Consider the following 25,551-nt stretch of genomic DNA (forward strand, 5'->3'; position numbering starts at 1 on the left):
TTCATTTTATTTTCTTGTTACCTGTTTCGCATGTTATTTTGGCATTAATACATGTCACATATCAGTTTGCAAATAATGCAAAAAATAAAATAAAAATATTGAGTTAATAAAGCTGCATACAAACATGGTCTCTTTGCTTTCTTGAGTAAGGCAGCTACAAAATGCAGGTGTTTCAGCATACCGTGCTTTCTGTGGTGGTGGGCAGCCAGAGGAAAATACAGAGCGTATGGGTTGGTAATGTTCTCTAGTTGCGCCGTGATTGGCTCAGTGTTCTGTCACTCATGGGGACACTACGTCACTGCAAAATCTACAGGGAGAGCTCGAATATTCAAGCAAGCCCCTTGGGTGCTGCCAGAGTTACATTAGAAGTGCCCATCCAAGATGGCTCAAGGTCATTGGCCACAGATAAAATTACATATCTACAGTAGGTTTGATTGGACTGATCATGTCAACATCATAGTTTCAAAATCTTAACTAGCAAGCTAGCAGTCATCTTGAATCAAGTCGACAATCTACTGGCAAATCCTTTTCAATCCTTGTCATATGAAGAGAAATTATAGATAAAACGTATCAGTGCTCATCGGCCATAAACATTAAACAAGTTAGAAATCGCAAATTCAACAATGAGTGGTTTGGAAGGAATCATTGGCTAACTGCAAGCATTGCAAAGCAATCACTAACATGCTATTCAGTGGAGTGGATGTGTGGTCCAAGTCTGGGTTTATGGGTCTCTTTTCCAATCTTAATAAGGATAAARATTCAACATTGGCCATGCTGTCATTCCATCATGACTCCTGCCGCTTTCAAAACTGAAAACTCAGAACTGGGAAATCTCTTTCTAGAGCTCAGATCTGAAGACCACTAACGTCATGATTCGACCTTGTTTTATTCCGAGTTCCCAGTTGTTTTGAAAGCACCATAAATCCAGAGAATGCCAGACTTATGACAAAGTTTGACACAATTTGCCCACAAAGGACCGCCACGCCACCTTTCTGTTCAAGTGAGCACAGTACAATAAGGTGAGTCCAAAAATGTATTGTATACTGCTGCATAAATGTAATATGTCAGGGAGATAGTATTACTTTCTTAGCTACAGTATGTTGTGTAGTAAGCTGTTAGTAGCCCATGTTTCTCACCCTAATAATTTGGTACCTTAGCCTACAGTTCAGACTTGGTGGTGCACATGTAGCCTATAGCCTGTTTTAGAGTAATGTAATCAAAGATTGTAAGAGTTTATGGTCTACTTATATGTCCCCTTTATTTATCCTACGGTTCTGACTTGGTGCACAGGGAGAACACTAAGAATGGCCCATGTTTTGAGTTCTGTCACTGTAAATTTCAAAAAGTGCTGAGCAAATAGATTGACTACGTCCATCCTAGCTTGTTCATTGTCTTATTATGGATAGCCTCTTATCCGATCGTTGTCCCCTTATTTGTACATCTCAATTGTAAGTAGAACCCACATTTGTTTACACAAGTCAGCTATGTATTTTTATTTATTTTTTTAAGGCAGTAAATGTGGCTGAATGAACGGTTTCGCTGCCAAACAAGGCTCCGCTGATAGCTAGGTGTAGCAGTGGTAAGATGTTGGGACTGCTGCGGGGGCAGCTTTATATAGGCACTAACAGTTTGTGGGCACCGTATGGCACCGTTATAGTCCAATTAAATGTATTGTTATCTAGTTTTTTTTTGCCCCTCCAAGATTTACATGCTAAAATGGCCACTGAACTACTGTATACTTTACCATAAGTACCACAGGACATTGCATGAGTGTCAAAACTTAATTACAAAGCACCCACCACACAGGTAAAATACAAAGAATACACCAGAGGTTAACTTCTTGAATGAAATTCAAATTATGAAATCCTTAGATTTACATATTAACAATGGAGTTCACACTTAAAAAAAATATGAAACACTGAATTCTATACAAATCAAACAGTGTACCCAAGTGCGATAAATAGAAAACTGCCTACAGTTAATAATCTGTGATAAGGCAGACGGAAGCGCACCATGTACAGCACTACGCCCACAAAACAACCATAATAGCCTGATCTATAAACCCCAAGCGTGAGCCTATGATCTGACATCAGGGCAGATAACTATGACATTAACTGGCCTAAAGACAATCAGAGTGGGGTTCAATGATATTGAGGAGTTCAGTGGTCCACCGCAATGGTTAATTAACTAAGAGCAAGGATAGGAGAAGGAGTTAGGGGCCGGTCTAAGAGCCACACATCAGGCAGTCGTCACGGTTCTCCAGGGAACACACCATAGCGGCTCTGTTGATCTCCTTGATCTCCTCCTCGTTCTTAACCGACTGAGACTCTTTCAGCTTCTCCTTGTTCAAGGTGAACTGGATGGGGTTGGCTGCAGGCTTGGTCCTCAGGTAGTACATGCCTGTCTTCAGACCCTGAGAAAAGAGGTTAATGCTTTATCTTGATGAACAGCGGCATTCGGTTTATATTTAGCACTGCTTTGATTCTTCCTAGCCAGCCCACCCGTCTCTTTTGTAAGTGTTATCAATCACTCCAAGTGCCAGCTGTCCAGGGTCCTCGGCGTAGATGTTGGCCTGTCACTCATGACACAGTCTCGACACTTAGTCAGACTGCAACGCCTCGAGCAGCCATTTTAGCCCAATGGTTGAGGATAGCCCTGGGCTGGGACCATGTAGTGTTCTATAGATTTCAATAGTCAAGTAGACTCACCTGCTTCCAGCCGTAGAAGTGCATGCTGGTGAGCTTGCCATAGTTGGGCTCAGCGATGTGGATGTTGAGGGACTGGCTCTGGTCTATGAAGGCACCGCGGTCAGCAGCCATCTTCAGAATAGTCTTCTGGGAGATCTCCCACACAGTCTTATACAGCTCCTTCAGGTCATCTGGGATCTCAGCAATGCCCTAAAGACAAGTAACAAAGGAATTAGAACAATGACTACTGAAAAGGATAACACTTAAAATCTAACAAAAAGTCACACATGACATAACATACAGTCAAATAGGGCATAATTGCACTCCAATTGCTCTTCATTGATTAGAGCTGTAATGTGATGGGTCTGGGTTCTCACCTGGATGGATCCGTTCTGACCAATCAGCTGGTTTTTCATTGCCTCGTTCCACAGCCCTCGCTCTGTTAGGTCCTTCAACAGGTGGGGGTTCACAATCTGCAAGTGACACAAAACCAAAACATTAGCGCTCACACCCTTCAAGTGTTTGAGTATGCTGTGTATGTCAGCAGAGGTCTAAGTGTCTGTGGAACCCCCAGAGAGTGATACTGACCTGGAACTCCCCAGAGAGGACTCTGCGGGTGTAGATGTTACTGGTGTAGGGCTCGATGGACTCGTTGTTGCCCAGGATCTGGGCTGTGGAGGCCGTGGGCATAGGGGCCAGCAGCAAACTGTTCCTGACACCATGCCTGGAGGGGGGGGGGGGGGGAGTGAAGTGGTGATGAGACAAAGGCTAGGACATATAAATCCACATGGAGGGCTTGGTTGGTAATGTATGTGTTGAGACTAACTGTAGTTGCATTGGTAAAATGGAGGACAAGGTTGACAACTTACTTGGCAATCTTTTCCTTGAGAAGTTTCCAGTCCCACAGGTCAGTTGGGGTTTTGTCCCACATGTCATACTGAAGGATCTGAGGAAAAACAGTTTAAGCCCAAGACACCAACCAGAAAGGCCTGAAATTAACAAGTTAGCCAAAAACAGAAATCCTACACACAATATCTAACATCCCAGTTAGGTTTTAGTGTGGTGGTACTCACGCCTTTGCTGACGGGGGAGCCTGTGTAGGTTTGGTAGGCACCAAGCTCAGCAGCCAGCTCACAACTGGACTCCAGGGAAGCGTAGTAGATGGTCTCAAATATCTGAGTGTTGAGCTTCTGGGCCTCAGCACTCTCAAAGGGGAAACGCATCAGAATGAAGGCATCAGCCAGACCCTGGACACCAATACCAATGGGCCTGTGGCGCTTGTTGGAGTTCTCAGCCTGGTTAGAAAGAATAACCGGCATGGGAAATCAGTTACAGGTCAACATGAAGACATAACTTGTAGAATCATCTGTCTTGCTGAACATTATTAGTACCACTACATTTAATTATAGACCTTACCTCGARCACAGGGTAGTAGTTGATCTCGATGATCTTGTTGAGGTTCCTAACAATGACCTTGGTGACATAGGCCAGCTTGTTGAAGTCAAATGTTTTCTCTGGGGTGACGTACATGTTGAGGGCGATTGACGCCAGGTTACACACTGCCACCTGAGATTGAGAAACAGGAGCCAGATAGATTAGCATCACACTTTAAAAACAGCTGTTATGTGTGATCAACATTGATTTTCTACAATATACAAATCGAAGGATGTCATTCAAAATGTTTTGGGATTAAGTATGGATATTCTCAGAAAGCCATCAGCCTTGGGTGATAGATAGTAGGGATGGGCATTTTACATTTTTGACTGAGTACTCGCATAATTCTTTTCAGAGTACTAGAGCAAAAACAATTACATAAAATCTACAGTGCATTCGGAAAGTATTCTGACCTTAACATTTTCCACATTTTGTTATGTTATTGCCTTATTCTAAATTGGATGAAATATTTCTCATCAAACTACACACAATACCCCATAATGACAAAACAAAAACAGGTTTTAGAAATGTTTGCAAAATTATAAAAATAAGACATTTGCATAAGTATTCAGACCCTTTACTCAGTACTTTGTTGAAGCACGTTTGGCAGCGATTACAGCCTCAAGTCTTCTTGGGAATGTCGCTACAAGCTTGGCACACCTATATTTGGGGAGTTTCTCCCATTCTTCTCTGCAGATCCTCTCAAGCACTGTTTCAAGAAAAAGCAAGTGCCATTTAAGATTTGATTGAAACCGTAATAGCAACTGATTATATCATGACTGTGGCGGTTACATGCAAAAGCCTATTGTTGTACAAAGGCATAGTCTTGTTTTGTTCTTTTACCAGACAAGACGCTCTTATTTCACGAGCCCTTAGTCAAGACACCTATTTTATATATATWTTTTTTTTWAAACATGTAATAAAATAGAACAGAATATTTTTCCAAATTAAAAAGCTGCACTTGCGAAGTGATGCGCATCTCGTGCCTGGAACAGTTAGTCTCAAAGAGTGATAATTTGAAACGGGGTTCAATGTGTCTAGTTTTTTGGTTACAAACTAAAAATCGGTCTTCTTTTAGATATACAGATATTCAATTTAGTTTACTCTGCCAGTTCATTTGAATTTTCAAAATAGATTAACAATTCCACTTTGAACACTGCATGGTGATGAATTAAGGCCACATATTTTTGGCAAGTAGGCAAACATGCTGCCCCAACAAAATACACAACACGCACCCTCTATCATATACATACACACATCACCTAGTACCTTTACATGACATTACATTCACTGAAGGATTCCAGCTCTTAAAGTTTTCCATTAGCCGGTAATAGCCAGCTTTTGAGAATAATAATAATTTTAAAAAGCTGATGAATAATATTGGCACCGGCCAATTGTCCAGGAGAAAATATATATATAAATCGCATTGCGAAATAATGCTTTTGAGCCTATTCATTGATGGAAATATATTTGACTGGTTATGAATATCGGTCTATAGGTTAATTTGCAGAATTAAAATTGTCGCACATTCTGTATATTTGTTATGTATTTTATTTATCACACGCATACAGAGCCTTTGAGCGGAAAATCTTTAAGACAGTGCGAGAGCTGGTGCTACAGCATCTCAAACAGCAAATGCATAGGCAACGAAGGCAGGCTTCATCAGACAACTGAACATTTTTACTACATATGAGGCATGTCTTACCTTGCTTCAAAGTAGTGTAGCCAAAATCAGACCATATCCATGGTGGAAATTTGCTAAAATGTATTTCATTGTCCAGTAGCCAAAGGCACAATCCTTGTCATATTAGCAGCCCATGCTAGTTGTTGCATATTAGATCGCCCATTTTTCAAAATTTCGAATGGCTATTTTCATCTTGGTCACATGAAACCACTCGCATGTGTGTACGCTTTTGAAAGGTTTTCCTCTAATTGCATTATGGAACAAACATTCACGCATAGCCTACTGCCTTGTGCGCATTGCTGCACTTAAGTGAATAAATAGTTTATCAACATTAGGCTAAACATTCTGATCGGTTGSATCAGACTCATTGCTTTTTAAAGTTACCTTTTGTATGTAGCCTAGGCCTACTGGTTGTATGAATTTGCGATCCATCATACCACAACTGTCCCAGAGTCTGTTTGGAATAGGCTATTTCATTCGACAAGCTGACCAATAGAATAGGTCAACTTTTCAAAACATACGGAGCCACATTTTCCTAACGGAAACACTGGTATGCATACAGGCATGCTTAATAATGAGTCTGAAAATACAGTCAGTATTTATTAGGGATGCTCGGTATATCGTAAGCATATCAGAAGATATTCGCTAAAAATGACATACATACCTATATAACGTAGGTAGATGACGTAATGACGCTACGAAAAATATAGCGCAAATGGGTAGTTGATATTAGAGCTTGACCGAATATGATTTTTCACCACCGAAATCGATTGGAGGACCAAAAAAAGCCGATACCGARTAAATCGGACGATTCTTATATATAAGTATATACATAACACACATACACACAGTTGAAGTCGGAAGTTCACATACACATAGGTTGGAATCATTAAAAAACTCGTTTTTTCAACCACTCCACAAATTTCTTGTTAACAAACTACAGTTTTGGCAAGTCGGTTAGGACATCTACTTTGTGCATGACACAAGTATTTTTCCCAAAAATTGTTTACAGACAGATTATTTCACTTATCATGCACTGTATCACAATTCCAGTGGGTAAGAAGTTTACATACACTAAGTTGACTGTGCCTTTAAACAGCTTGGAAAATTACAGAAAAGGATGTAATGGCTTTAGAAGCTTCTGATAAATTATGTCAATTAGCCTGAGTCAATTGGAGGTGTACCTGTGGATGTATTTCAAGGCCTACCTTCATACTCAGTGCCTCTTTGCTTGATATCATGGGAAAATCAAAAGAAATCWGCCAAGACTTCAGAAAAAAACATTGTAGACCTCCACAAGTCTGGTTCATCCTTGGGAGCAATTTCCAAATGCCTGAAGGTACCACGTTCATCTGTACAAACAATAGTACGCAAGTATAAACACCATGGGACAACGCAGCCGTCACACCGCTTATGAAGGAGACGTGTTCTGTCTCCTAGAGATGAACGTACTTTGGTGCGAAATGTGCAAATCAATCCCAGAACAGCAGCAAAGGACCTTGTGAAGATGCTGGAGGAAACAGGTACAAAAAGTTCTATATTCACAGTAAAACAAGTCCATATCGACATAACCTGAAAGCCGCCAGCAAGGAAGAAGCCGCTGCTCCAAAACCGCCATAAAAAAGCCAGACTACGGTTTGCAACTGCACATGGGAACAAAGATCATACTTTTTGGAGAAATGTCCTCTGGTCTGATGAAACAAAATATAACATGTTTGCCTAATGGAGAGAAAAAAGGGGGAGGCTTGCAAGCCGAAGAACACCATCCCAACCGTGAAGCACGGGGGTGGCAGCATCATGTTGTGGGGGTGCATTGCTGCAGGAGGGGCTGTGCACTTCACAAAATAGATGGATCATGAGGTAGGAAAATTATGTGGATATACTGAAGCAACATCTCAAGACATCAGTCAGGAAGTTAAGCTTGGTCGCAAACGGTCTTCCAAATGGACAAGGACCCCAAGCATACTTCCAAAGTTGTGGCAAAATGGCTTAAGGACAACAAAGTCAAGGTATTGGAGTGGACATTACAAAGCCCTGACCTTAATCCTATATAGAACATTTGTGGGCAGAACTGAAAAAGTGTGTACGAGCAAGGAGGCCTACAAACCTGACCCAGTTACACCAGCTCTGTCAAGAGAATGGTCAAGATTCACCAACTATTGTGGGAAGCTTGTGGAAGGCTCACCCCACAAAGTTTTCGAACCCAAGTTAAACAATTTAAAGGCAATGCAACCAAATACTAATTGAGTGTATGTAAACTTCTGACCCACTGGGAATGTGATAAAATAAAAGCTGAAATAAATCATTCTCTACTATTAATCTGACATTTCACATTCTTAAAATAAAGTGGTGATCCTAACAGACCTAAAACAGGACATTTTTACTAGGATTAAATGTCAGGAATTGTGAAAAACTGAGTTTAAATGTATTTGGCTAAGGTGTATATAAACTTCCAACTTCAACTGTGTGTGTGTGTGTGTGTGTATGTATATATATATATATTCATATAAAAAATAATAATAATAATAATACTTTAAAAAAAAGAATTGTCCGATTAATCGGTATCGGCTTTTTTTGGTCCTCTAATAAATRGGTACCGCCGTTGATATTATATAATAATGACAACTACAACAATACTGAATGAACACTTATTTTAACTTAATATAATACATCAATAAAATCTATTTAGTCTCAAAAAAATAATGAAACATGCTCAATTTGGTTTAAATAATGCAAAAACAGTATTGGAGAAGAAAGTAAAAGTGCAACATGTGCCATGTAAAAAGCTAACGTTTAAGTTCCTTGCTCAGAACATATGAAAGCTGGTGGTTCAATATTCCCWGTTAAGAAGTTTTAGGTTGTAGTTATTATAGGAATTATGACGTGTCGACTATTTCTCGATACCATTTGTATTTCATATACCTTTGACTATTGGATGTTCTAATAGGCACTTTAGTATTGCTAGCCTAATCTCAGGAGTTGATAGGCTTGAAMTCATAAACAGCGTTGTGCAGCAAGCATTGCTAAGAGCTGCTGGCAAACGCAGTAAAATTTGAATGGATGCTTACGAGCCTGCTGCTGCCTACCACCGCTCAGTCAGACTGCTCTATCAAATCATAGACTTTATTATAATATAAACACAGTCATTAATAATGGTCAAATCCGGAAACTATCATTTTGAAAACAAAACGTATATTCTTTCAGTGAAATACCGAACGGGCGGCAACCCTAAGTCTAAATATTGCCGTTACATTGCACAACCTTCAATGTTGTCATAATTATGTAAAATTCTGCCAAATTAGTTCGCAATGAGCCAGGAGGCCCAAACTGTTGCATATACCCTGACTATGCGTGCAATGAACACAAGTGACCATTTCCCTAGTTAATATTGCCTGCTAACATGATTTAAAAAAAAACTAAATATGCAGGTTTAAAAATATATACTTCTGTGTATTGATTTTAAGAAAGGCATTGATGTTTATGGTTAGGTACATTTTTTCGCGAATGTGTTTTGTTAAATCATCCCCCGTTTGGCGAAGTAGGCTGTGATTCGATGATAAATTAACAGGAACCGCATTGATTATATGCAACGCAGGACAAGCTAGTTAACCTAGTAATATCAACCATGTGTAGTTAACTAGTGATTGTGAAGATTGATAGTTTTTTTCTAAGATAAGTTTAATGCTAGCTAGCAACTTACCTTGGCTCCTTGCTGCACTCGTGTAACAGGTGGTCAAGCCTGCCACGCAATTTCCTCGTGGAATGAAATATAATATAATCGGCATCCAAAAATGCAGATGACCGATTATTATGAAAACTTGAAAATCGGCCCTAATTAATCGGCCATACCGATTAATCGGTCGAACTCTAGTTGATATTGTGCCATTTTGGACACAGCCTCAGTAGTTCCAACTGTTTAGGTAATCTGTTTCCCTCACCTCATCATGGCTGGTATACTCTACAATCTCAGTACAGAGGTTACTGGACTTGATGGTTCCCAGGTTCTGATGGTTACTTTTCCTGTTGCAGGCGTCCTTGTAGAGCATGTAGGGGGTGCCCGTCTCAGTCTGGGACTCAATGATGGCGTGCCACACCTGCTGGGCCTTTACCACCCGCTTCACACGACCCTCTTGCTCATACCTGGGGTGAGACAGGACCAGTGAGACTGCACACAAAGCTGAGACTGGTATGTAGCTGTGTTATACAGGCTCAGGAGCACCAGTCTTACCTGGTATAGAGATTCTCAAACTCCTCCCCCCAGCACTCATCCAGTCCAGGGCAGTCACTGGGGCACATCAGGGACCAGTCCTGTGGGTACAATACACCATGAGTACTGATATCTTGAAGATACCCATTGAAATAAAACCATTCCATATTCCTTTCTTTATCACTAAACTCCAGATCCCGTTTGAACAATTCAGTTTGTACACGGATGTTGCTGCATACCTGGTTGCTCTCCACTCTCTTCATAAAGAGATCAGGGATCCACATGCCGTAGAACAGATCTCTGGCCCTCTGCTCTTCCGTCCCCGTGTTCTTCTTCAGGTCCAAGAAGTCAAACACATCAAAGTGCCACGGCTCCAAGTACATGGCAAACGCACCAGGTCTCTGAGGAGAGGGGAATGAGAGAGGGCGTTAACTGTCTGATGAATGTACAGTAAACACAGGCCACAGAGTCTGAAATGCATGTTCTCAGAGCCATCAGCCTTGGGTGTAGAGGGTGGGTCAACTCTGCGCAGAACACTAATGCACATCTGTGAGGTCATCCTGTAGCCAGAGTCAATAACACAACCTCTAGCTAATCTCATTTCTTTCTCACCTTGTTGCCTCCCTGGTCCACATAGCGTGCTGTGTTGTTGTACACTCGGAGCATGGGAACAAGCCCATTGGAATTTCCATTTGTCTGAAAAAAAATAATGTAAAAAGCKTCAGTCAATGAGACTTGCCAAGCGTTACAATGAAAAGGCATCTTTGATTATTTATAAAACGCTTTCCCCCACCATGTCGGAGCAATCAATCGTCCACTGTTCTGGGTCGTTGGAGTAGACATAGCCATCACTCTCTGCCCCTCATGACACAGGCTCGACACTTACAGTCAGACTGCAACGCCTCAAGGGGCAGTCTTATTTATAAATGCGACCGTGTGATCCTCACCCCAGCGATGTAGCTGCCCGTGGCTCTGATGCAGCTGACTGCCACTCCGATGCCCCCTGCTGATTTTGAGATTAGGGCACACTGCTTCAGGGTGTCGTAGATGCCCTCGATGCTGTCGTCCTTCATGGCCAGCAGGAAACAGCTGAAAATCAACAAGGACAACCCATATAAAACACATCAAGCACTTTTCTGGTTTGCACCTGGAACGGTCAATGTCTATAGTTTCTAAACTTTACTTTCAGCTAACTTAACATGCGTAAATATTTGAATGAACATAAGATTCAACAATTGAGACAAACTGAACAGGTTCCACAGACATTATTCAATTTCTGTTAGTCACATACATGCTTTTCCTGAACAAAGGGGGGGGGGGGGGTGTCAAAATCAAAACAGCAGTATCTGGTGTGGCCACCAGCTGCATAAGCACTGCAGTGCATCTCTCCTCATGGGGGGGGGGAATGGCCCTAGCCCTCACCCTCTGATCCAACAGGTCCCAGACGTGCTCAATGGGATTGAGATCCGGGCTCGTCGCTGGCCATGGCAGAACACTGACATTCCGGTCTTGCAGGAAATCATGCACAGAACGAGCAGTATGGCTGGTGGCATTGTCATGCTGGAGGGTCATATCAGAATGAGCCTGCAGGAAGGGTACCACATGAGGGAGGAGGTCTTCTCTGTAACGCACAGCGTTGAGATTCCCTGCAATGACAACAAGCTCAGTCCGATGATTGTGACACACCGCCCCAGACTATGACGGACCCTCCACCTCCAGATCGATCCCGCTCCAGAGTACAGGCCTCTGTGTAACGCTCATTCCTTCGATGATAAACGCGAATCCGACTATAACCCCTGGTGAGACAAAACCGCAACTCGTCAGTGAAGAGCACTTTTTGCCAGTCCTGTCTGGTCCAGCAACGGTGGGTTTGTGCCCATAGGCAACGTTGTTGCCGGTGATGTCTGTTGAGGACCTGCCTTACTACAGGCCTACAAGCCCCCAGTCCAGCCTCTCTCAGCCTATTAAAGACAGTCTGAGCACTGATGGAGGGATTGTGAGTTCCTGGTGTAACTTGGGCAGCTGTTGCCATCCTGTACCTGTCCTGCAGGTGTGATGTTCAGATGTACCGATGTTGTTACACGTGGTCTGCCACTGCGAGGACGATCAGCTGGCCACATCTGCAGTCCTCATGCCTCCTTGCAGCATGCCTAAGGCATGTTCACGCAGATGAGCAGGGACCCAGGGCATCTTTATTTTGGTGTTTTTCAGAAACAGTAGAAAGGCCTCCTTAGTGTCCTAACTTTTCATAACTGTGACCTTAATTGCCTACCATCTGTAAGCTGTTAGTGTCTTAACAACCATTCTACTGGTGCATGTTCATTAATTGTTTATGGTTCATTGAACAAGCATGGGAAACAGTGTTTACAATGAAGATCTGTGAAATTATTTACATTTTTACAAATTATCTTTGAAAGACAGGGTCCTGAAAAAGGGAAGTTTCTTTTTTTTCTGAGTTTATAATTCAGTAATCATAGCCATTACACTGAGGAATGGCTTATAGTAGGATGGCTGTTAGTAAGCGCTTACCTAGACAGCTGTGGGCGGTTGGTGCCAGCGTTGAAGAGTGTGGGGGAAGCGTGGGTGAACCACTTCTCTGACAGCAGGTTGTAAGTCTCGATGGCAGCATCAATGTCAGTCTTATGAATCCCAACTGCCACCCTCATGAGCATGTGCTGTGGTCGCTCAGCAACTACACAGGAACAGGACAGATCAACATGACGGATATAGCTCATCTGAACTACATATTTCCACATAAAAAAGCTGCTCCGATAATGTGTCTGTTTGACCAGGTGCCACTGGTGATGAGCCCTAATCCAATGTAGCATATGTTCATGTCATGACAAGATGTCATTTCTGACAGGGAGGTAATGTATCCATGAGCCAACTCACCTTTCCCATCAATTTTCAGCAAGTAGGACCGCTCAAGAGTCTATGTAGAAAAATACAAATTTGTTTACTCTCCTACCATTGCAGAATTGACTTAAATTGCTATTGCTCATAAACCATGTACTGTAAAAATGACCTTGAATCCAAAGAAGTTATAGGAGAAGTCCCGGTCAAAGATAATGGCCGAGTTGAGGCGGTCCTTGTTTTCTAGGACAATGTTGAGTGTTTCCTTGGCGACCATGGGAGAGTGCCGTTTGTTTAGCGGGTTGACATAGTTGTATAGATCCTCCACCACATCTGCAACAGCATTGACGAAGAAAATAAGATGGTTAAAAATAGATTTTTCCGGATACAAGTAGTTTGCAGTGCTGTAGTACGCAAGCCCAGGACTGACTCGAGATTTGACTTTCATGACTTTTGACTACCATTGGTGAATCGGACTTGCATTTGCACTTGGACTGGATAGGCTACTATGATAAGCAGAATATTAGCAGCACCGGGTACGCAGAGCAGCGAGGGTTGTTCTCTAGCTAGTAATGGGACTGATGCGCCACACCGGCACACGCAGCCCATATCAGAAGGTGAGCTTCGGCGACGCAAGCGATGAGTGTGGGCAGACAGGCTCCACTCCGCCACCAATCTTAGGCGAGACATTACGCAAGCAACTCGCGTCCCTGTAACCACCAGCCTACTATTTAGCATTGGCTAGTTAATACTATTGTTTTACATTTCATAAAGCAGTTTGTTTCTTTAGTTTAAAAGTAAAAGTCTCTTCCCATAAGTATTGAAAAGTAGGCCGTCTTTGAATGTGTAGTGTCTCTACGCTCCCACTTTCCCATGTCTCCCTTTAGTTCACACTCTGGAATAAACATTAAAAAAATAGAAATATTTGTGAGTTATCACAAAAAAAAGTAGCCCGTTACAATTATTGCAAATAATAATCTGATCAATCTGACAGGAGAAATAGCCAATTCAGTCGAGAACATTTCATCCCGTCAAAACATCTGTACAAATTTGACATAACTATTTAACATGGTATTAAAATGTGTGTGAGAACGTGTATTAGGGACTTTATTTTCATAGGCTATTGCATATTTCAGGCAATTATGACCATTGTGAAATGCTCACATGAAAAATCATCCCGTCACTAGTTGTTGACAGACAGATTTCTGCCAAATCAATACAGGCGCAAATCTAGCAACAGACGATCATCGAGCCAGCAAACAAGCAAGCAAAAAAATTAAACAGCAGTAGGCCTAACCAAAATACCAAATGTCTAAACATAAAAAGTTGTTAAACCAATATTAATGTGGTATACTTTGTTAAACTCAGACCCAGTGACTCAGACTTGAGCACTTGGACCAGGACTTTAGCACTAGGCCTGACTTCAGCCATTGGGACTCTTAGGTGCTTCTAGCAACGCGGGTGTATTTACAGTGCATTCGGAAAGTATTCAGACCCCTTAACTTTTCCAAATGTTGTTACATTACAGCCTTATTCTAAAATGAAATCATTCCCCCCCTTCAATCTACACACAATACCCCACATTGACAAAAAAAATTATCTAAATTATAATTTTTTTATTAAAAACAATATCACATTTACATAAGTATTCAGACTGTTTACTCAGTACATTGTTGAAGCACCTTTTTTAGTTATTACAGCTGAGTATGACGCTACAAGCTTGGCACACCTGTATTTGGGGAGTTTCTCCCATTCTTCTCTGCAGATCCTCTCAAGTAGGTTGGATGGGGAGTGTCGCTGCACAGTTATTTTCATATCTCTCCAGAGATGTTCAAACAGGTTCAAGTCCGGGAACTTGCTGGGCCACTCAAGGACATTCAGAGACTTCTCCCGAAGCCACTCCTGCATTATCTTGGCTATGTGCTTAGGGTGGTTGTCCTATTGGAAGGTGAACCTTTGCCCCAGTCTGAGGTCCTCAGTGCTCTGGAACAGGTTTTCATCAAGGATCTCTTTGTACTTTGCTCCGTTCATCTTTCCCTCGATCCTGACTAGTCTCCCAGTCACTGCCGCTGAAAAACATCCCCACAGCATGATGCTGCCACCACCACACTTCACCGTAGGGCAGGTTTCCTCCAGAGGTGACACTTAGCGTTCATGAAAAAGAGTTTAATCTTGTTTTCTCATGGTCTGAGAGTCCTTTACATGCCTTTTGGCAAACTCCAAGCGGGCTGTCATGAGCCTTTGACTGAAGAGTTGCTTCAGTCTGGCCACTACCATAAAGGCCTAATAGGTGGAGTGTTGCAGAGATGGTTGTCCTTCTGGAAGGTTCTCCCATCTCCACAGAGGAACTCTGGAGCTGTCAGAGTGACCATCGGGTTCTTGGTAACCTCCCTGACCAATGCCCTTCTCCCCCGATTGCTCAGTTTGGCCAGGCGGCCAGCTCTAGGAAGAGTCTTGGTGGTTCCAAACTTCTTCCATTTAAGAATGTGGCCAATGTGTTCTTTGGGACCTTCAATGGTGCAGAAATATTTTGGTACCCTTCCTCAGATATGTGCCTCAACACAATCATGTCTTGGAGCTCTACAGACAATTCCTTTGACCTCATGGCTTGGTTTTTGCTCTGACATGCACTGTCAACTGTGGAACCTTATATAGACAAGTGTATGCCTTTCCAAATCATGTCAAATCAATTGAATTTACCACAGGTTGTAGAAACATCAAGGGTGATCAATGGAAACAGGATGCACCTGAGCTCAATTCCGAGTCACATACTGTAGCAAAGTGTCTGAATACTTATTTACATAAGGTATTTCAGTTAATTTATTTAGCAAAAATGTCCAAAAACCTGTTTTCACTTTGTCATTATGGGGTATTGTTTGTAGATCGACAAGGGGAAAAAGGTATTCATTCAAGACTGTCACATAACAAAATTTGGAAAAAGTCAAGGAGTCTGAATACTTTCCCGAATGCACTGTACATACACTAGCATTGGTTTCAATTGTATTGGGTTTCACAAAAACAGTCAGTGGGAAACCAGAAATTAAATACAATTCAATTTCAATTGCGCCTGTGGGCAGGATTGTTGAGCAATATGGTGCAGGGAATTTGAGTCAATATCTAAATGAGCGTATTATTAAACCGACTTTCCAAGCATGGATCTGTTATATACCATCTCCCCTCTGCTTACCTCCTGACAAAATAAAAGTCAATTTGTGAACAAAAGATGTGTATCTGGTCAGAGCTTTTTTTCACTCTTCCATGAAATAAGCAGAGATAGACCCAGGACACACCCATGGCTTAGACATTACTTTTACACACCATGTTTTTTAATAACCAAAGTGAGATTGTCAGCTCACTGGCATGTTGGACATCTGAGCCAGTGAATGTGGTTGCTTAAAATAGGCTACTTTGACCGAGCCTGATAACTGAGCAGTATGCATAACTTTTAGAACAAAGGTCAGAAGAATTACAGTTTGAGAGAGAGCAAGTGCGAGAGAGACTTACCGCTGAAAACCTTCTTGGTCTCCTTGTGCAGGTTGGAGACTGCAATGCGGGCAGCCAGGATGGCATAGTCGGGGTGTTTGGTGGTGAGTGTGGCAGCGATCTCTGCAGCCAGCGTGTCCAGCTCCACTGTGGTGACCCCATTGTACAGACCTTGGATGACCTTCATAGTGATCTGGGTCTGAAAGGTGTAACAGGCAGAATACAGGGTTATGGTGCACACAGAAAACACTACAATTGACAAACAATAGAAATACATTGAACATAACATGTCAACTTACTGGATCGACAAAGTCAGAGTTGAGTCCATAGCACAGCTTCTGGATGCGGGAGGTGATCTTGTCAAACATGACACGCTCTTGGCGCCCATCTGAAAATTATGTAAAGACTGAAGTGTTAGTCAGAAATCACTTCAATAACATGAATGTGTGCCATGGGAAAAGAACATTGAAGTAAATGTCAGTCATATTTCCCCAAAGCTTTAAAACTAGTGACTAGTGTCTATGCAGAACAAAAATATAAAAATGCAACAATTTCAAAGATTTTACTGGGATACTGTTCATAAGGAAAATCAGTCAATTGAAATAACTTCATTAGGCCCTAATCTATGGATTTCACATGACTGGMAATACAAATATGCATTCGTAGGTCAAATACCTAAAAAAAATAAAAGTAGGGGCCTGGATCAGAAAACCAGTCGGTTTCTGGTGTGACCACCATTTGCCTCATGCAGCGCGATATCTCCTGGGGCTGGGGCTGTGCATTATCATGCTGAAACATGGTGATGGTGCCGATGAATGGCACGAAAATGTGCCTCAGGATCTCGTCACGGTACCTCTGTGCATTCAAATTGCCATTGATAAAATGCAATTGTGTTTGTTGTCAGTAGCTTATGCCTGCCCATACCATAACCCCACCATGGGGCACCTTGTTCACAACGTTGACACAGGCAAACCGCTCACCCACACGCCATACACATTGTCTGCGGTTGTGAGGCCAGTTGGATGTACTACCATATCCTTTAAAACGACGTTGAAGGTGGCTTTTGGTAGAGAAGTGAACATTCAATTCTCTGGCAACAACTCTGGTGGACATTCCTGCAGTCAGCATGCCAATTGCACACTTCTGCAAAACTAACAGGGATGGTAACAAATTTGTGCACAAAATTTGAGAGAAATAAAATGTTTGTGCATATGTACATTTTCTGGAACCTTATATTATAACACTTTACATGTTGRGTTTATGTTTGTTCAGCCAGCTAACGTCCTGTTTTGTAAACCAGAAAGCTGTTTGGGGAAAAAGTAACAAAATTGAAATACTTGAAAATGTTAGTTAGCTACTGTATATATGACTACTTAATTGATGGGATAATAAATCACTTCCAATCAAATTACCTATGTAGAGGTTAGCTAAACAAAAGTTTAAACAATTAGGCGCCAAGTTTGACAAAGCCTGAACATTCCTGTCTTGATCTAGTTAAGGCGTTCAATCACATTTGCTAACAGTTCAATTTCTGAATTGGTGGGTGAAGTTACCTTAGCAACTAAGTTAGCTACGTGGTCTTCAAAAAGTATTTTCAATATAACTGACATGTCTAACAGTAGTTAATACAACAACTTTACATGTGTTATATTATAGCTAACTAACCTTAGCTAACTAGGTTAGCATTATAGCTACGCAGAAAGCTAGATTAGCCAACCAGCTGACAGTAGCTAGCAACCTAACTAGGCAAAGTCATTCAACGTGATTAATTTGAAAGTATATACTAACTACAGCAAAATACTCAAGCTTGCTTGTACGAAGAAACATGAGATCAAGACACAGGGAAATGACAAGTACAGTAACGTTAACTTGCTACCCTTCCTACTATAAAGGACCTACCTCGCTTTATCACATGCATGTTGACAAGGGTTGTTTTCTTTCCAGAGAAAGTGCGAAATATAAGAATAACACTAATACTGTATATAGCTTAGAATGTAGCGGTACAATGACACAGACGCCGCTGACTTCAAATGAGGAGGATAAAGCGCGAATAACTTAAACAACCCGCCACAAACTCTTTTGGCACAAAATGTGTAGCCAATCAGAGGAAGAACGAGGCCACAGAACAATGGTTGGTTATAAACATCTTTGGAGGCCCAACTCGGCGGAAAATCTGTCTCCCTCCAGCAAGTGGTATTTTTTTCGTCGTCCAAGCAAGGAGCTGTTGTATGGAGGTCAATGAGTGTCGAATTTATTCAACAAAAAAATGAATGGCTTATTTTCTACGTTATGTTTATTTGATCAAAAATAAGTTTCGTAATGCTTAAATTGTTACAAGTGTACTGATATAAGTAGAACACGTGACATTCTGCAGCATATTCATGGCATGAGGCTAGTAGGATAGGATCTCTCCATGGAATACAGACGGTTTACAATAATGAGATTTATCCACCAATCCAAAGAAATTATAGGCGGGCGCTAGACACCCCACCGTGCCGTTTTGTGGACAACGACTCCCATTCGTATCTTGTCAGTTTATCCATAATCTTTGGTTAAACCAATTACAGCGGCTTGTTCTCCTTAGTTTCCGTGTTCCAGTCAGCTGTCACCATAAACAAAATCTGGCGGGATATTTTGAAACGTAAACTAGGTCATTTGCTTTGTGGGTTGGTTGGCTTTGTTTGGCAAACACTGAATAAGACTACATCATCAACCTACTCTTTACAATACTGACTGATCAAATAAGGATGATGAATGCTCAGAGACATTTCTTAGAGGACATGTTACAGTAAGAGGACCATAAAACAATTTTAATAGGTTAAATTCTTGAACAATATACCGGTATTCACCTTTGCACAAGACTCCTTTAAAATGTTTCACAGCAAATACATGAATTGTTAGATTATTTGTTATTCTATCTAAAAATGGGTATATTACGATAGACAATGTGGTTATGGTTAATAAAAAAAACTCACAAAGTGACTGCATTGCTCCTCCTTGTTTTGACAAAATGAACAGTTTATTAAAAATGGCAGTCAGTCCATGTGCAAAAGAAAGATAGGCTATAGCACCCTGTGCTGTTTGTTTCAATACCCTGTTTGTATTGAACCCTTTGAAACGAAACATTATATCCACACTATGAATTGGGAACAGTGTAATTTTATGATGAAGGTACAATACAACTTGATAATATAAAGTACTAATATAAATATATTATAACCTTGATAAGCATATCTTCCACAATGGCTCCCCATCTCTTCCTGTCCTGGGCTATTTGGATTAGGTGAGTCTTATCTGGTCATGAGCTCAGGCTCAACAGTTTGCTGCTAGGTCATTCTTGGGCTTTTCATCTTCATCTGCTGGATGTCCCCAAAAGAGGTTACAGACTCGTAAAACAGGGATCATCAACAAGATTCAGCCGCGGGCCAATTTTTTCTTCAGCAGATGGTCGGAGGGCAGAACATAATTACAAATCATATGACCGCAAGACCCCTTGACTTTTTCCACATTTTGTTTCGTAACAGCCTTATTCTAAAATGTATTTGTTTTTTCCCTCAAACTACACACTATACCCCATAATTACAAAGCAAAAACAGTTTTACATAAGTATTAAGTATTTACATAAGTATCACATTTACATAAGTATTCAGACTCTTTACTCGGTACTTTGTTGATGCATCTTTGGCAGCGATTACAGCCGAGTACGACGCTACAYMCTTGGCACACCTGAATTTGGGGAGTTTCTCCCATTCTTCTCTGCAGATCCTCTCAAGCTTTGTCAGGTTGAATGGGGAGCGTCGCTGCACAGCTATTTTCAGGTCTCTCCAGAGATGTTCGATCGGGTTCAAGTCTGGAATCTGGCTGGGCCACTCAAGGACAATCAGAGACTTGTCCCGAAGTCACAGATATCGGGTGCACCAACGGTAAAGGTGAGTCTGTACAAAGAGGGCGTGTTTATTTATATATATATATATATATATATATATATATATATAATTTTTTTTTTTAAATGTTCAATGACTGCACCTGCGCTCTAGCTTGGCTGACGTTAGCAAGACTACCTGTGCTCAACTGTAATTTCCCGGTCATTACCAAAAGTGCCCATTTCAATCATCATTGACGAAAATATCCAAACCACATAGATTACTATGGAACTTTGCTCTGAGGAATATATCGACAATCCAAAGATATTTTTATTTCAAAGACATATTTAACGTTTTATCCTCTCGTTTGTTAGTTTTGCATAACATATTATAGCCCATTTTATATCAACTACCTGTAGGGTACTCTTTATTCTCCTTGTATGACATACAATATGTCATGATGTTGATAATGAAGGGGGGCAGATGGTAGTGGCCTAGTAGTTTTTTGTATGCTATTTTAATATGAAAATTAACCAATGATATCAGGCCACACTCGGCCATGATTACAGACACCTGTGTGTCTTTTGACACTATTTAAATGAGTCATCCTGCAGTGTTTGTCATTATACCCGGATGAAGACAGCTTGTCTGTCACCGTTGGACCTAAATATTTTTGCATCTGAGCTCCTAGTGTGCAGCTCTTGTTTTTTAAAACATTTTATATCAACTACCTGTAGGGTACTCTTTATTCACCTTGTATGACTTACAATGTGTCATGATGTTGATGAAGGGAGGCAAATGGTAGTGGCCTAAATCAAATGATTTGCTGTTCCAAAAACTGAACTACCATTTTTAACCAGACCTACTTCCACTTCTTGTCCTTAGTTAATCTCTTTGCTGTCTTTTTACTGGTCCACTGACAACTCACTCACTCACATTTCCTGATGTGTGAACCACACCCATATCTGTTAATCTGGACTACATAGCAATTCCTACCATTGTCACTGACTGTATTAACCCTAAACAATGTGCAGTCCCAGTGTCTCATACAAGTTAAAATGGAGAGGGAGTACTTCACTTGTGACATGGAATTATACTTTTCGAAAATCAAGGCATGACACCGTTATAGGATCTGTCTGACAGTTTTAAATGTGTTATATCTGTTCTAGAGTCCAGCACAGCTGAATGGTTTTAATTTAACTCATGATGTCACCAATCCCTCATCCCAGCCACAGTTTGAGTCCCGCCCCCTACACCCGCACCAGACCCAAATATTCTCAGTAGAGAGCAGTGGGGTGGGAAGTATGAGTTTCTGCTCTCCTGTATCGGCTACTGTGTGGGACTGGGGAACGTGTGGAGGCTTCCCTACCTCTGCTACCGCAAACACATCTTAGTCAGTCTACTGTGTCTCCTTCAACTCTCCATGTGAAGCTAGTACATGCTGATGCTTCAATAGTTGAACAATGAATCCTCTTGTGTTGGCTGGCAGCATTCCAGATGTAGTAAGTGATTATKAAGCCATAGTGCTGTTTGTAGGAACTGTCCTTACATGCCGTGTATACGTGCATCAGCTCAGTGTATAAACAATCAAACGAATGAGGAATGTCTCCGCTTGAATTATCCAGTTTCCCCAGCCTAAAACCCCAAACAGCAAGCAATGCAGATGTAAAAGCACGGTTGCTAGGAAAAACTCCCTAGAAAGGCAGAACCTAGGAAGAAACCTAGAGGAACCAGGCTCTGAGGGGTGGCCAGTCCCCTTCTGGCTGTGCCGGGTGAAGATTATAACAGTACATGGCCGTTAAGGCCAGATTGTTCTCCAAGATGTTCAAACGTTCATAGATGACCAACAGGGTCAAATAATAATCACAGTGGTTGTAGAGGGTGCAACAGGTCAGTACATCAGGAGTAAATGTCACTTGGCTTTTCATAGCCGGGCATTCAGAGGTCGAAATAGCAGGTAGGGAGAGTTGAGAGTTGAAAACAGCTATGTACTTAAGAGCTGTTACTCTAACTTTGTAGGTGGTTTACGTGACTGGTTTACGTGACTTAGTGCTGATCGTTTTGATCATCAGAGGTGCTACACCGGAGGGGTCACTTCAGGGTGTTGCCTTCTACCTGACCCCTGAATGGGGTCGGCTGACCAGTGCACAGGTATGTCCCGTAGTGGATACAGGCTGGTATATCTAGATTCAAGTATAGGATGTGTGCTTGTGTGTGTGTGTGTGCCTACCTTTAATGATGTGTGTCAAGGTCCTTGCTGCTGGCCAACAAAGTAAACAGCATGTCTTATCTGTCACCATTACCATGTAGGTGTGGAACGATGCTCCTCCCAGATCTTCTACTCATTGGGGATTGGTGTTGGGGGGGCTGCTCTCCACGGCCACCTATAATAAGTTTGATAACAATGTCATTAGGTCAGTAGTACTCTTCTATGCACTCTGAGGCTACAGGCATGCTGGGAAATGGAGTCAATTCTAATATTGTTCTGCTTTCAGGGACTGTCTGGTCATCACCATAGGGAACTGCATCACCAGCCTCTTTGTGGGCTTCGCCATATTCTCAATCCTGGGTCACATGGCTTGAAGGAAGGGAGTGCCTGTTAGAGAGGTGGAAGACACTGGTAGCTCACAATGAGCAAATCACTCTTGTTTTAACAATACATTTATTTATGTTTATGACATGGTAATCACAATACATCCAGTTATTATCATGGCAATAAAGTAATTTTATGGCAAATATAAGCTCATTATTGTTCTTCCGCCAGGTCCCGGTTTGGCGTTTGTGGCATACTCAGAACCTCTTGCTTGACTGCCAGGCTCTGTGTTTTGGTCGATCCTCTTCTTTTTCATGCTGGGGGTCGACACTCTGGTAAGCCACAGTTTTGTTCTGTATTGAACCACAGTGCTTTAAACTCACCAAACACAGACATCTAACACCCCGCTCCCTGTTTCTCTGGCTCTCATCCCTGTAGTTTGGTGACATGGAGGGTATCACCATGGCCATGCTGGATGAGTTCCCACAGCTCAGAGCTAACATGAAGGAGAAGTCTCTGTTCCTGGGACTTCTGTGTTTCGGCTTCTGTCTAATGGGACTGCTGTTGATCACGTGTGTATTAGTGAGGAAGGGGTGTGTTTGTGTTAGTGCTGGTGTCCGTCTCTCCATAGGGAGGGATTTACTGGTTCACCCTCATCGACTCATTCACCACTAGCTTCGGCCTCATTACCCTCTTCATTGGCATCTCCTTCTTCTATGGTACACAGCAACATGCACCTCTAACTCCATACCCTGCATGCTACATTTCACATACTAACCACTATTCAGACATGCCACACACTTACTGTATGTCATTAGTCTATTCAGATACTTTGACTAATAAGTGTCTGCATTCCTTAATATTCACATGAGTGAACCAGTTTTGCCAGGACATCATTGCAATGATCTGTCTCTGTCCTTCCTGGTGCCGCAAAGTGCTGCTCTACTTCAAAGCATGCTGAGTATTCTGCACCCCATTTCTCCTACTGGCGAGTCAGGCAGATTTATTTGACCCTTGACCTTTACATTATATCTCTGGGAAAGCATCCCTCTGTCTTAAATCCACCCTTTGTTGCGCCCTCAGTGGTGAATAATTGAAAGAAACTGACATCTATCCCCTTTCACCCCGGCTGTGTTCTCTATGGGCTTCTTTTCAATCACCCCTCAGTATGTCTGATATGTGTGTTTTATGAGCAAAGTCTTATTGCTGATGTTTTCATTTCTGTTGCCTTTGTTTCACCCCACCTCTCTGTTTCTGTGTCCCTGTTCATCCTAACCTATATCTTCATTGAGATGTACAACACCCAGCTGCACTATGGTGCCTATGTGTATACCGCTGGGGCAAGGAGCTGGCTGTGTGCATGGGTGCCACCTGTTGTCTGTAGATCCCCATATGGGCCATCGTGGCCATCAGCAAAGAGTCTGGGACACTGAAAGACATCAGTATCGTCCGCCCCATTTTCCTCCTGTCTGTCATCACCCAGGCCATGTTACACGGCTATAGTAACTGCCCTAAGCCAGGGGTGGGGAACCTTTTTGCCATCAAGGGCCATTTGGATATTTATAAATTAATTCGGGGGCCATATTATTAACATGAGCTATTTTCTGCTTTATTCATGTTTTAATGTGACTTTAATAACTGACATTGGTTTTATAGTTTAAATATGACTTTTATGATGTGTCCTTGAGTATTTTGAAAAGTGCTAGTCCTATTTAAATAAATATTAGTATTGTAAATAATGTTATGATTACTTGTTCAAACTCACCTCTACTGCGATGGCTGAAACTGCTTATCTTTGACGAGGCGTTTGATGTCAGCTGGCAGTGAAGATGACGCTACTCGCAGCTGGTTTTCCAGGTTTGTGTCAGACAGTTTTGAGTGGAATCGAGTCTTTGCAAGAGTCAGTTTAGGTCGTCCCGAACACAGATGCGAATTTAAGCGCATGTCTCCTCAGAACAGGAAAATGCTCAGCGCTAACGTACATTGAACTCAAGGAGAGGGCAGTTGTTGTACCTGGGTTTGAGCTTGTCATTGCTTTGCAGCTCAATGACTTCGTGTTGTAGGCCATCCGGCACATCTGCTGGTTTGACGTTAAACGGGGTTGCAAATATGTTCAACTCCAGTTTACTTTTCACATCCTTAAACTGCTCACAAAATTCCTTTTGCGAGCTTTCCACACTCACCAGCATATTCTGACGTAATCTCAGGCTCTTGTCCTTGCAGAGTAGAAAAATGTACTGTGTTACTCCTTTCTAGTTGGACTTGCCACGGCTTTAATTTAGCTTCGAACGATTTCATGTTTGACAGCAAATCGCTGAGAAGCTGGTTCGGCCTTTGGAGTTTGAAGTTCAAGTCAGACAGATACTTGGTTATGTCCACCATGAAGGCCAAATCACACATCCGCTTGTCATCACTCAGTTCCGCAACAGGTTTCCCCCTTCATGAATTGTTTAACGTCATCCTTCAGTCATAAAACCGCGCAAGCATGTTTCCACGGCTCAACCATCGCACCTCACAGTGGTAAACCAGATCACCATACTCCGATTCAAGATCACTCAGTAGCTCCTTAAACTGGCGGTTCAGCCCTTTGCTTTTGATAAAATTGATGGTCGACACTACAGTTGCCATTACATTGTTCCGCTTCAGCGACTGTGCACACAGACTTTCTTTATGTATGATGTAGTTGCATACAATTAAATCACTTGGATCAAGACTGAGACAACTTATAATTTTTTTTCACTAACATGCTGACCAGACCGGACACGTCGCGTGCGCGAGCGTCGCAAAATAAATTTAGAAATCCATGT

At 41.9% G+C, this 25,551-nt stretch overlaps 1 protein-coding gene and 1 pseudogene across 5 annotated transcripts; both read right to left on the minus strand.

Annotated features, from left to right (window-relative positions):
* Positions 1-1,767: 1,767 nt before the first annotated feature.
* LOC111980701 (ribonucleoside-diphosphate reductase large subunit) lies at positions 1,768-25,013 on the minus strand. Of its 5 annotated transcripts, XM_070449439.1 has the most exons (20): positions 24,510-24,573; positions 22,725-22,807; positions 22,515-22,595; positions 16,648-16,736; positions 16,370-16,547; positions 13,038-13,198; positions 12,905-12,944; positions 12,542-12,704; positions 10,960-11,101; positions 10,625-10,708; positions 10,252-10,413; positions 10,034-10,113; positions 9,744-9,945; positions 4,104-4,253; positions 3,761-3,982; positions 3,557-3,633; positions 3,276-3,411; positions 3,065-3,160; positions 2,709-2,897; positions 1,768-2,413 (listed from the first exon to the last, which is right to left on the minus strand). In XM_070449439.1, the coding sequence occupies exons 3-20, from the start codon at positions 22,555-22,557 to the stop codon at positions 2,225-2,227; spliced, it is 2,403 nt and encodes an 800-aa protein (XP_070305540.1). In that variant the 5' UTR covers positions 22,558-22,595; positions 22,725-22,807; positions 24,510-24,573; the 3' UTR covers positions 1,768-2,224. The 5 variants fall into 5 exon arrangements, with proteins under 5 accessions (XP_070305540.1, XP_023867364.1, XP_070305539.1 ...); XM_024011596.2 differs by lacking the exon at positions 22,725-22,807 and having other exon boundaries at positions 24,510-25,013; XM_070449438.1 differs by lacking the exon at positions 22,725-22,807 and having other exon boundaries at positions 22,442-22,595; positions 24,510-25,013.
* On the minus strand, positions 10,806-10,927 carry LOC111982164 (small nucleolar RNA SNORA17; annotated as a pseudogene).
* Positions 25,014-25,551: the final 538 nt, after the last annotated feature.

Source organism: Salvelinus sp. IW2-2015, linkage group LG20, assembly GCF_002910315.2.
Source record: "Salvelinus sp. IW2-2015 linkage group LG20, ASM291031v2, whole genome shotgun sequence".
NCBI lineage: Eukaryota > Metazoa > Chordata > Actinopteri > Salmoniformes > Salmonidae > Salvelinus > Salvelinus sp. IW2-2015.